The 12,637-nt window shown below is 40.0% G+C and overlaps 1 protein-coding gene across 1 annotated transcript in view; it reads left to right on the forward strand.

The window, feature by feature from the left end:
- The window catches only part of Prex2 (phosphatidylinositol-3,4,5-trisphosphate dependent Rac exchange factor 2), a 281,271-nt gene that overhangs the window by 124,174 nt on the left and 144,460 nt on the right, over positions 1-12,637 (forward strand). Inside the window, exons 15-18 of the mRNA XM_075971371.1 lie at positions 3,044-3,116; positions 5,674-5,816; positions 5,951-6,043; positions 8,125-8,273. Of these exons, the coding sequence (XP_075827486.1) occupies positions 3,044-3,116; positions 5,674-5,816; positions 5,951-6,043; positions 8,125-8,273 (458 nt within the window). The remainder of the gene's footprint in view (positions 1-3,043; positions 3,117-5,673; positions 5,817-5,950; positions 6,044-8,124; positions 8,274-12,637) is intronic.

Consider the following 12,637-nt stretch of genomic DNA (forward strand, 5'->3'; position numbering starts at 1 on the left):
AGGTCAACTAACAAATGCTTGGCTATATTCTGCCTGCCAAAGGCAAGGCACTAAGAAATGCTGATGCTCCCTTGAACCGCATGTGCTGCCTGGGGCAGGGGGTTTGGTTGAATGTAACCATTGCACATATTTGTGTCAGTTACATAAGCAGCCTTATTCTTTTGTTCATATAAAAATATACTTACTTTCCTTGTATAAATAGGTAATAAAACTAGATATTTAATCTTAAAATGCCAACATTTTTAAATATTTAAACTCAGTTATATATATATATATTATATACACGATTTTATTGTTTTAGAGTTAATTTCTAAACTTTTCAAGGCCACCTGTTCTTGTATTTCACTGAGCATAAAATTTTACATGAGAAATTAATTCATAGAGTAATCAAATAATGCATTTGATAATACCCTGACTCACATGTCCAGGCTCTCCAGTGTGATAATTTCTTTCTAACACGTTTAAAGCACTGTTCATATGTGCAGCTGGGCATGTCTTCTGTTTGGGAAGAGAATCCACCTAGAATTCTAGTATTTTAGAATTAATACAAACTCATACAACCCGGTGTATGGGAGAAGACCGAGGAAAATGCATCTGAAGCAAAACCTAATGCCAAATCAGCATTTACATTCTAACCCAGAAAGTCAGCCACCAACTTTACAGGGGAAAACATTTGTATTTTCTAAGGGTAAATATTAAAGAAAAATAGGTTATCTTTCAGAAAGTTCTAAGCAAGCTGAAATAAAGTAACTTTTGTCACTGTCATCTGGCAAAATTAATAAAAGGAAATCTAGAGACAGAAATTGGGGTTCAACCTGAAGGTCAGAAAAGCAAAACACCCAGCTACTGGCTCTTACCTTTACCTCTGTCTGAAATGGCAATCCTGTCGCCAGGAATCTCAGAATGAGGGTGTATTTGAGAGCTGTCTCCTTCCATTTTATATTCCTCTCTAGTCCTGAGATTAAAGGCATGTGCCATTACCCCCTTGTTTCTATGGCAAACTAGTGTGGCTACTGGGATTAAGGGTGTGTGTCACCACTGCCTGGGCTGTAAGGCTGACCAGTGCAGCTGTCTTACTCTCTGATCTTCAGTCAAGCTTTATTTATTCAAATACAAATGAAATATCACTACACTGTGGTGTCTGTTGAAATCTCCCAGAACGTTAGCTCGAGCAATCAGTATCTGATGCCAGCTCTGTTGAAACTGAGTGAGGTGAGCTGGACATGCCAGTCCGTTTCTAGGCTGGAGTGGTCTCAACTGCTGATCTTGTTCTAGGACGGACATCATGTCATCTTACATCGGTCACTGCAGCTTCATAAGTCTGATACGGTGAAATGTAACATTTAAGGCAGACATTCTGAGCTCTCATTGCTGTGCTTCAAAGTAGAGCATCACAGGCTGCCTTGGGAGAGGAAGACGTAGCAATGGGATGATAAGGGCACAAGCTACAGTGCTTACTGTAGGGGGAAAGAGAGACAAAGTAAGGCTCCATTTCCACCAAGACTCAGATAGACTTATTCTGCACACCAGTCTGTCCTGACTGGACTTGGACAGCTGTATTGGATCTTTAGAGTTGGCTGTGGTATCACAGTCCTTACGCTGTTTTGAAGCATCATTGGATGCTGTAGATGCCTGCAATGACTGATACTGTCTTAGAAAATGCAATGACTTTTGTTCTCTTCTGAATACATTCTCAGCTTCCAGATTGATACTTTTATTATAGTGGCCTATGATCAAATGTTTCTAAAGCATCATATGATTTGCTTATGGGTCATGTGCAGGCACCATTTGTATTTTTAATTAAACAACTCCTTGTTTCATCCCACCCAAACAAGTGTTTTGCACCTTCCTCCAATGCCTTCCAGATATGAGTAGACCAAAAAGGATTTTTTAAAGGTATAGGATCACTACAGTATTTTCAGATTACATTTATACATTTTTCCTTTTGATGATTTATTAGTCTGGGAAATATAACATTTAAATAATCAAAACAGCCAAATTTTTCAGAATAAGCTTAATACTTTAGCTACTGAAATAAAACAAGTACAGAATATTTCTTGCCGTTGAGAAGTTGTTGGTCGTTTGGGCTCATCTTTAGATCATCGTTAAAATTCTCAGCATCATCTTCCACGGAAGTCCTTATGGATCCTCCAGCCAAGCTTGTTTTTTCTGTGCATCTGGTTCCCTGAGAGAATTAAGAGAATTAAGAATCTTAACTAAATTGTATAAGGATCCTTAACTAGGTACCACTATATAAATTCCCAAATCCTTCATAAGATCCAAATTGTTGGAAGGCAGTAAAATGTTCTTCCTTTGAGAGTATTGACATGTGGTGTCTTGGACTTGGTATGATATTTAGAAATGAATAAATATGAATTTTCAAACGAATGCATAAAACTTTCAAACACATGAATTGTTGGAGATTCAATGCCTGTTTGCAGGTACATATTCAGTTTGCTTTGGTGGATAGCAGGGATACAGTTGTCGCAGTCAGAGGTACAAGTTTCTCTTGGTGTTCTGTAGACAGGCAAAAGACTCTGAGTGTATCAGCACTACACTAGTGAAGGTGAGGTGGACTGAGTTCAGGCAACTGTAGCAAACTGGGCTAGCTAAGGAAAAGGGGTAGGTTCAAAACTTTGGAAAGTGAAGCTGTAGATGAATAAAACTAAGACTGAGAGATCTCGAAAGCCCAACAAAATGTTTATGCTTTGATTATTAAAGTTTTTATTATTAAAAAGTCTCTCTGTAAACCTTTAGAACATGAAATTCCTCTGTAGAACAGCTGAATTCTGCAGCAGCTTATGTTAGAATGGTCCAGAATAAATACGTCAATCTAGACAAAGGATAAAGAAACACCGGAGTAGAATGTTGATAACAGAAATAAAATAGAAATGAGAGCCAGTTTGCTAGAGTACCCAAGCACAAAGCAAAAGGCTAGGGACAATTATGTAATGTATGGGATTGTTCCCTAAACTGTAAATCAGGACCTTAAAACCTCCTGTTGCCTATTAACATGTCCGCTGATTTATTTTTTCATTACCAGGGTGATTGCCATACCAGGGAAGAGGCAATGATATTTGCTGTCGGACTCTGTGACAATGGATTTATGCACCATGGTAGGGACTCGTACCCTGCAAATTCACAGATGGGTTTTATTGTTTTGGGTCTTCTTGGAACATTGGGGTTATCTCAGTGTTCCACTAAGGTCAATGCAACATATCTGGGTCTTGTCATTGGTCCCTGATGAGGTACCACATCTGCAATTGAAGTTGTTAATGGTGGCATTTCTATGGCAAATGGCTGTTATTTACCAGTTTTTCTTGATTGTGTTGACTCTGAAAGAGCCATGCCAAGATGTCAAAGTTTTATTTTCTTTTTAAAAATCTTATATCTTTTTGAATTCATTTTATATTAAATAAATGATCTTGTCTGAATATATTGGAATGACTAGATAAGAAAATATATAGCTAATATTTTTGTTCATAGAACATAAGAAACATACTCAAAATCATCTTACAGAACTACATTTCTAGAAATAAGTGAGATCTTTTTTGTCTACTAAAAATTCTCTTTCTTGCCGGGCGATGGTGGCGCATGCCTTTAATCCCAGCACTAGGGAGGCAGAGGCAAGCGGATCTCTGTGCATTCGAGACCAGCCTGGTCTACAGAGCTAGTTCCAGGACAGGCTCCAAAGCCACAGAGAAACCCTGTCTCGAAAAACCAAAGAAAAAAAAATTCCCTTTCTTGCCAGATGGTGGTGGCGCATGCCTTTAATCCCAGCACTCGAGGGGCAGAGGCAGGCGGATCTCTGTGAGTTCGAGGCCAGCCTACGGAGAAACCCTGTCTCGAAAATTTAAAAAACATCTCTTTCTTGTTTGATAATTTCAAACAGATCACTACACATTAGTGTTTTATTTTAATTTCTCTATCTATCAAAGTAATGAGAGTTTTCTCCTCTATGCTATCTTACATAATCCAGGCACCCAAACAATCTGTTTTTGATTACTAATACAATGTGCTTCTCAGTTTATGTTTGATTATAGCACACACATCCATTTATCAACTATGTTCAGAAGGTTATCAACACTCGTATGAAAAGAGTATTGAGTACTAGTTACAGCCATTTTGGGAGCATCCTTTCTCATCAGGTGCTTCTTGGAGAATTCTGTCCCATGTCCTTTTGTCTAGATCACCGTGAATGCTAAGACAGAGAAATATTGGTCCCTGGAGAGCAAACAATGGATGGAAGAAATTAAAATATTTTAAGAAATTAAAACTATCAAATCAGACTGACACCCCTCAATTATTTTTCTCTTTAATCAAGAGCAATAGCAGGCAATAATTTGATGTAAGCATTTTTTTTTTTTTGTGAAATACTAAGTGATAGCAAGAGTTAAGGAGGCAAAGCCTCCTGCCTGGATTTCTTGGACAGGCTGTTGGAGGGAATAGCATGTGATCTTCGGGAAAACAATTAGATCATGGAGGCAAAACTTAACTCACTCTAAAGTGTTTTTCCTGTCTGTTCTTCACTGTGGCTGTGTTCATTTTTATGGTGTGGGAGATGGCTTCATTTGTTACCATGGTACCAGATGCTCTTCCATCATCCATACACCCACATTGTTTTCTGGAACTCTGTAAAAACAAAGCAATAGAATAGGTGCCTCCTTGGATTGTTTAACATGTGCCAACCTGATAACATGCAGTACTTCAGTTTTAGTGAGGGTGCTATGAAGATTCTTCCACCTCATTCTGCAGATGAGAAAACTAAAATGTAGAGAGTTTAGGTAACTTTCTAATTTTCATACTCAGAATTGGCCCCAGACCTGGACTGATTCATCACAAAGCTAAGTGCCCTGGGACCACAGCCTTTCTGTTACTGTGAGTCACCTTGTCCCAACAAGTACACTACAAGGTACTTATGACAAAGAATGAGAAACACAGGGTTCTCTTTGAAAGCATTTTAACGGCTGTCAAGATCTTATTAAATATACATTCTTATTATCTGTATCTATCTGTGGTATAATCAAGGCTAGCAAAACATAGATCAACATTTCTAGAAACTGTGGGGAACTATTAACATTTATATAAAGAGAAAAAAATGATCTTAAAATAAGGTTATTTGAGAATATTGTTTTGAAACAGAGAAGAGCTAGCAAGTCATGGAAACTAAAATCACATTTACCCAGGAGACATATTTCTAGTTTGAAGTTTTGAACCAACTGTGACCCCTCACTGGGAATTGCTCACACATACAGAGATACTATGCAACCCGTTTGAAGTTTCCCGTGAAGATGCACGACATTAAAAACTTGTTTACGATGTTTTCTGAAAGTGGAAAATGCCCATAAGTTTTTAGGTTTAGGTTGCATGGGGTTTATGAGTTATTGTAATGTCTTTCTAAAATTTAGATTTTCTGTTTAGACAATGGAAGACTAAGAAATGCAAGAGTGGAAAAATGCACTTACTTTAAAATGCTATGTCCTGTAGGTAACAGTAATGTACAGGAAAGGGTAGGCTACCAAAGGAACCTGTGGGGTATCTGTGCAGTACTGTGCCCTGGGAGTCTAAAGCTGAGCGCATCACTGGCAGGCATTCCCCGAGGGTGTGCTGGGTGGAAAGCCAGCTAGAGACCCCACTTCACTGAGATTATCTGACTCTCTCCATTTCTTACAGTCCTTGAGAAAAGCGAATTCAAAGATGAGCCTCTACTTTTCCGCTTCTTTGCCGATGAGGAAATGGAAGGATCAAATATGAAACACAGGCTGATGAAACATGACTTGAAAGTTGTGGAGAACGTCATAGCGAAGTCACTGTTGGTAAGCCACTGTGCCGTGAGTCGCCTTCGGGTGTGGCCGTTAGCAGGCGAGCGAGCACACTGAGGCTTCCACTCTAGTTCATTGTAAAAGGTCTCCTTGTTCTTTATCAATAATGTTAGTGTCTTACATTTCAGATTAAATCCAATGAAGGCAGCTATGGCTTTGGGCTGGAAGACAAAAATAAAGTTCCAATCATAAAGTCAGTGGAAAAGGGGTCTAATGCTGAGGTAATGTAAATTAGCATGTTTGTTAGCAGGTTGCCTTCATGCAGTACAGTGTCAAACTGAAATCAAACTTTGTGTGTTTATTGAAGGTTGTGTCTCTGAATGTTCATGTGCTTGCATTCTGTCAAATAGTGCTGGACTGTAGCAGCTGAGACTGTGTCTCAGGGATGGGGGGTAGGGTGGGGAGGTGGTAATGTTCCAGAGATCTACAGCTCCCAATTGCTGAGTCCCCAAGTGGCATGCTCTGTGACCTCAGGATTTTCCCAATCGTGAAATCCACCCTGGAACTCTGTGGGGGCTACATAGCGTGGGAGAGCTGTGCTATGTATATCCGATAGTCATTCTGATCAACCAAGGGCGGTGTCTTCTATCTTCCTCATCCTCCGTCTTTTCTGTGAATCTAATTTCCATTAGTAAAGCAAACACTTTGACTTTCTCATCAGAGTAATGCTAACGGGTGCTATCTCACACCACTAGGTTTTTTAAACAGTGGCATCTTCTCATCCTTGACTTTTTCAATGAGAAGTAGTCACTTAATAACGGTTATATATTAGGTGCCATTCTAGATTCTGGGAGCATAGACATATAGAAAGCAGACCAAATTCCCTGTTCTGAGCTGGAATGACAGTTTAGTCTTTAAAAGTTTTTCTTTACAAGATAAGGTCTTGAGCTTGAGAACCAAAACCCATATTAAAATAAAATAATTGTGTACTGTATGCACTTGTAATCCTATGTTTGGGAGGTGGAGGCAGGTGTCACAGGTCAGCTGCCCTAGGCTGCGTGGGGAATACCAGGCTGATGAGAGACCTGTCTCAAGAAACAAGGTGACAAGGAGAATCTCTGATTGCCTCATGCAAACACACACATGTACACCCATATTTACTTTCTCCTCCCTTCCTCCCTCCTACCCCCTACATCCCTTTCTCCTTTTATCTCTGTCCTCATGGAGCTTATTTTCCATTGCTGTACCAAAGGGATTCTGGATTCAAGACTCTTTACCCTGCTGCCTAGCTTGCAAGATACATAACCCTTAAGCAGGCACCTCAGGATTTGGGTCTTTAATATGTAAATTTGGGTCTTTAAATGTAAGAACTGCAGAAGTAGGCCATATATAATTTTAAATCTCTTTACTAAAGTCAGTGGTACTCTGTATATGCTAATACTAAAGGCCTTTTATTTCACCATTAAACAAAAGTGTGCAGGGTAAAGCTTTCTATCCGGTACTCCAAGTAGAAGTATATTACCTTGGTCCATTTGTACTCTGTTAGTGTGTTGCAGCACCAAGTGACCGTGGTTAGCAGTTCTATAGGAGATGGTACTTTTCCCAGGCTTTTTAGACGCTGCTCTTAGTGCATAGCTTCATCTTACTCTATTGTAGATAAAACACCATCTCTCAAGTAGCTGCGGTCCAAAACAGCAGGGAATTTATGTGCAGTCTTACTGGTTAAGAACATTGGGGCTAACTGCAGGGATGATGTCATCCTTGTCCTTTCTCAGCATGTTGCATTCAGGTTATCTCTGCCGTTGGATTCCAGGCGACTCCTTTCATTCCCCTGTAGTAGGCACACTCATGCTGATGTAGGCTGGAGAGACATAGTGGTTGTGGTCAATATAATCATATATTCAGGGGTTGAAATTTTCTGATTTCAATACATTTCTGAGTAAAATAAATATATATATTTATGTACAGTATGTATATTTAAAAATATACGTTTATGTATAAAAACATATGTAAAAGTAAATTAACCTGGAGTTTTTATGTTAAAGGACAAGTTTTTTTTTTTTTTTAATTAAAGTGTCTTACTTCAACAGCAAGAATGAGTCGCAGATGGGTAGAGTATGCATAGGGCTAGGGGAAGACTGATTTCAGCAAAGCTGCTTTATCCCATTCATAATGATGTCACAGATGATTATAACTGTTACTTCATTCATAGTTCTGTTATATAAAGTTGTATAATGTTAATGTATATGTGTGTTCTCATGTCCAAATCTGTACATGCTAGCCTTCCCCTTGGTTTGGTTTGTGAAAACCTAAAATATTTATTAAATTATCATCCCAATTCTTCTTGCTGTTTCTCCCTTAGATGGCCGGCATGGAAGTTGGGAAGAAGATCTTTGCTATTAATGGTGACCTGGTTTTCCTGAGACCTTTCTCTGAAGTTGACTGCTTTCTGAAATCATGCTTAAACAGCAAAAAGCCTCTGCGAGTCCTTGTGAGCACAAAGCCAAGGGAGTAAGTGATACAGTGATACATGGATGAGTAAAATTTGAAAGATACTGATCAGGTAGTGATTTATCATCCGGATCCCCCATGGTAGAACATTCAGGCATGCAGCACAATGAATGCAGGTCTTTAGAGGCTAGAGGAAGCTGCGTCGTCTATTGTAATAGGTGCTCACTCCTAAATTTTCTGGTGTTGGGAGCAATGATGTTATTGTTTTCCTGTCCAAGTGTGGCTGTTTTGGGTTTGACTGAGTAAAAAAATAATCTAGTAGAACACCTGAAAGTCAGGAATAAAGAGCTACATGCTTGGTTGTAGTAAATGTTGTGATTAGACACAGTCTATAATGTACTGCTCATATTCATAAAGTCAAATCTAGAAGGTACACCATACTTAGTAAGACACCTTTTCCTTTAAAACAAAACTGACCCCAAGCTCTGTTGATCTCTCTGTCATCTATCTACGTAAATAGAAAATACCAATGTCTGTGTCAACCTTTCCTTTCTGTGACAGAATAGCTGAGGTAACTTAAAGGGTAGAGGATTATTCTGACTTACGGTGGCTGAAGTTTCAGCCCATCACAACAAGATGGCATGGTGTTGTGAGACTGTTCACTCGGTGATGCTCTGGAAGCAGAGACACGGTGTAGGAACAGCCCCTTGACAAGACAGACCCTGTCAAGGCACCCTTCCAGGGAACCACTTCCTCCCAAGGGGCACACTTCTAATAGATCAGCATCTGTGAACTCACCCATGGGTCAGCCAAGAGATGAAACCAGTGCCCTCATGTTCCAGTCATCTCTAGAGAATGCTGCCATCTTAAGACCCCCTTCAACGCATGAGTCTTTTGGAAACAACCTCATATCTGAAACATCACAATATATTTATCATGAACAATTCAAAGTATAGATGTCTCTAGAGGAAAACATTTTCTTCAAATCTTACCACACATAAATATCCACTACTGTTTTGAAATCAATTGCTGTTTATTCCAAGTACTGATGCATGTTACAGTTGTACACATATAGAATAGTACTGTGCTGTACCCGTAACTTCTTTAGTTAAAATGTTTGATGTATGTGTAGTTCATTGACTTTTCTTCTAGAATTTGTTTCTGTTAATGATCTCAGATTAGTCATGAACTGTTGCGTTAGCTGGGTGAGATAACATGTATGTAGAGTGTTTAATAGAACATGTGGATGAGCTATGTCAGAATTGCTAATTAAAAGTTTTTATCAGTAGAGCTGGGTGGTGGTGGCCCATGCCTTTAATCCCAGCTCTCAGGAGGCAGAGGTAGGTGGATCTCTGTGGATCTACAAGAGCTATTTCTAGGACAGGCTCCAAAGCTACAGAGAAACCCAGTCTGAAAAAACAAACAAAAAACAAAAATCAAAACAAAAAAAATTGTATCAGTAGTAACCAGCAACTTCATTAATTTTAAGATGAAGTCTTATTGACTTTAAATTTTATTTATTTATTTGATTTTGTATTTTTGAGACAGAGAAACTCTGTAGCTTTGGAACCTGTTCTGGAAGTTGTTCTGTAGATCAGGTTGGCCTCGAACTCACAGAAATCCACTTGTCTCTGCCTCCCAAGGGCTGGGATTGAAGGCATGTGTCACCACTGCCAGGCTAAAATATTTTTATATGTAAAATATTACCCAGTACACATACATTCAGAAATAACTAGGTATATCATGTATATACTTTTCATGAGTCTTCAGTTCAGTGTAATGGGCTGGAGTCTCCCCAGTCTGTCTCTTTGTGACAATACTAAGTCATTAATGGGCATGGATGGTTTAGCTCATAATGTAGTGTGCCCAGTGGCCTGAAGAACAAGTGTAACTTGTTAACACAGTTTACACAGAAAACCCTGGACTAGAGGGCAGCAAAGAACCACAGCAGTGCCTCCTTTCTACATAAAATTACAGTTGACTTTTCCCTCTTTATCTAGCCCTGCCTAGGGTAAGGCTGTCTTAGCAGCCTATCACCTGACACACTTAGGGTGTTTAAAAGGAATAAAACATCCTAGGAAGGAATACAGGGCTATTAAGAACAATTATTAGTGAATATAGGATATGCCCTGTGACCACTTGGTTTACCCCTACACTAACTTATCGCTTACATAGACATCTCAACAATTGGAAGAGCACAGAGCCAATGACATTGGAAATAAACAGATGGGAGCAAATCCTCAGCCATCAGAGTTTTGGTCCTTCCTCTTCCAGCCCTTCCCCAAGTGCTGCTGTGCAGTATCTCGAACCTGAGGTTCAAGCCTGCCTTGCATCTTTACCCTGTTACTTATTTCCATGTCCTCCTTGCTGCGATGGCACAAGGTTCCTCTGCCATAGAGCTGTTAAGACACTGAGTCCTGGTTTGTCTAGGCTAGGTGAAGTGTTTAAAGCTTACTGCTGGTGTCAGCATTGCGTCAAGAGAATATTTCGTAATGTATTCAAAAATAGCTTTAAAAGGCAGCATACATGCAAAGATCAAGTGGCTTAGCATGTAAAGGCACTTGCTGCCAAACCTGGTGGCCTAAGCTCGATCCTCAGAAGCCACATGGTAGATGGAAAGAACTGACTCTTGAAAGTCATACTTTGACCTCTAGACACACGTAGGCACACATGCCTATGTGCACACACACATACACAGAGAATAAATACGTGAACACAGTTTTAAAAGATTGCATGCTCATGTTTTCTTTCAATGTATTTGAAATGTTAAATTTTGCCCTATTAGTCTCCCTAGATTGAGTCCTATAGACTACTCACATATATTAAAGAGAGAAACGATCTTTTCTATTTTAGAGACAATATAGTCACAACAACCACACAAAGTTATGTACTGTAAGAATGGGAAGAAAGTATGGAGCACAGCACATTGCTATATTTGCCAAAGCATAAATAAGCGAGAGGGGCATTTGATGTGGGAAATCTTGGAAGTCATGTTATTAATTGGCATGTATATGTTCTTTAGACAGCTACCCTGATTTCCATTGAGGAGAATGTCTTATAAAGTAAAATTCTCATGACGCCATAGTTGAGGAGATGCTTTGCCCACTGAGGTCTGTGTCCTGGCATCCCAATCCAGTCTACTTGTTAAAAGCTGGTAGATACTTAGCCCCGACTGCGAGGAGCAGGCCTGTGCCCAGAGATGCTGCAGTTTGCCTTTACAAGCAATAGCAGTTACAGCCATCTGCTTATAGTTGACACCGCAAAGGCACTTCCATCTTAATGTTTCTGTTTAAAAATGAGCATCTCAACCACATAGATTGCTGGTTTCCCCTTCATTCTAAACTTCTGATCTGTAGAGAGCTGGAAGCTATTCGAAAGCTTTGACACATTCAAAGTACTTATAATGATCTATTTATTATGTGTTCATGGACAGTCCCTGCCTGATGAGGCTGAGCTCATCATTTTTCATGTCCCTCTGTGACAAATTGCTGACATGAGCAGCTGAAGGTAGGAAGGCTTTCTTTCAGCTCATGGTTTCCAAGGATTCAGGTCACCGTTCTTGGCTCCATGTGCTAGGCCAGAACACGATGGTGGGGTGGGGGGAGCAAAGAAATTTCTCCACCTGATGGGACACTGGAAACAGAGAGATGGAAAGGCAGGAAATAGTCAGGAGACGATACAGCACCCAACAACACACCTCTATGGTCCTGGTCTTCCTTTTAGGCCCCATCTTCTACTTCCATCACCTCCAGTAATCCAGAATAGAATGAGTCCATCAGGGTACCCACAATCAGTTTGGCCGGATCTCTCAGATCCACTCTCTTCCTCCTCAAAGCCCCATCATCTGTCAAGTTCCCAGGACAGGTGTCTGTTGAGGACTCTTCTCATTCAACCCTAACAAGGCATTCCCAACGTTTGCGGTTTCTTCTCATTCCCTTGACATTTTCCTCCATAAACTAGCTGGGGGACAGCAGTGACAGCGCAGGTTTTTCTCCTGCATGAATTTTCTGCTCTAACTGGACAGGTAACGTCAGAGAGTAAAGTAGTTCCAGCTACTTTTACTGCGGTGCAGGCAGATCACCTGCAATGCTCGCCAGAGCGAGTAATTAGTTCTCACTTGTATAAAGAGGAATGTGAGGTAGGGCTAGCTTCAAGCTCTCCAATCCATTCATTTTGTCTTAAACAGCAGTGGCTTTCCCCTACCTCAGGCCTCCGAGGCAATCTGAGAGAGGCATCATTGATTCAGGCCCAGAGAGTTTGAGGCCTCAGGAAGAGCTGTATGGAATCTTTGGTTGGGTTACTCATATTTTCTTAAATTTGTATTTTGTAATTTAAGTTGTATCCTGTTTGGAGGGGAAAAGACAAAAATAGGAGCAGTAAATACAACAGGATTTTCTTTTGATTCCAGCTGTGTTTTACACTTG

The sequence above is a fragment of the Microtus pennsylvanicus genome, chromosome 5 (genome assembly GCF_037038515.1).
Source record: "Microtus pennsylvanicus isolate mMicPen1 chromosome 5, mMicPen1.hap1, whole genome shotgun sequence".
In the NCBI taxonomy this organism is placed as follows: domain Eukaryota; kingdom Metazoa; phylum Chordata; class Mammalia; order Rodentia; family Cricetidae; genus Microtus; species Microtus pennsylvanicus.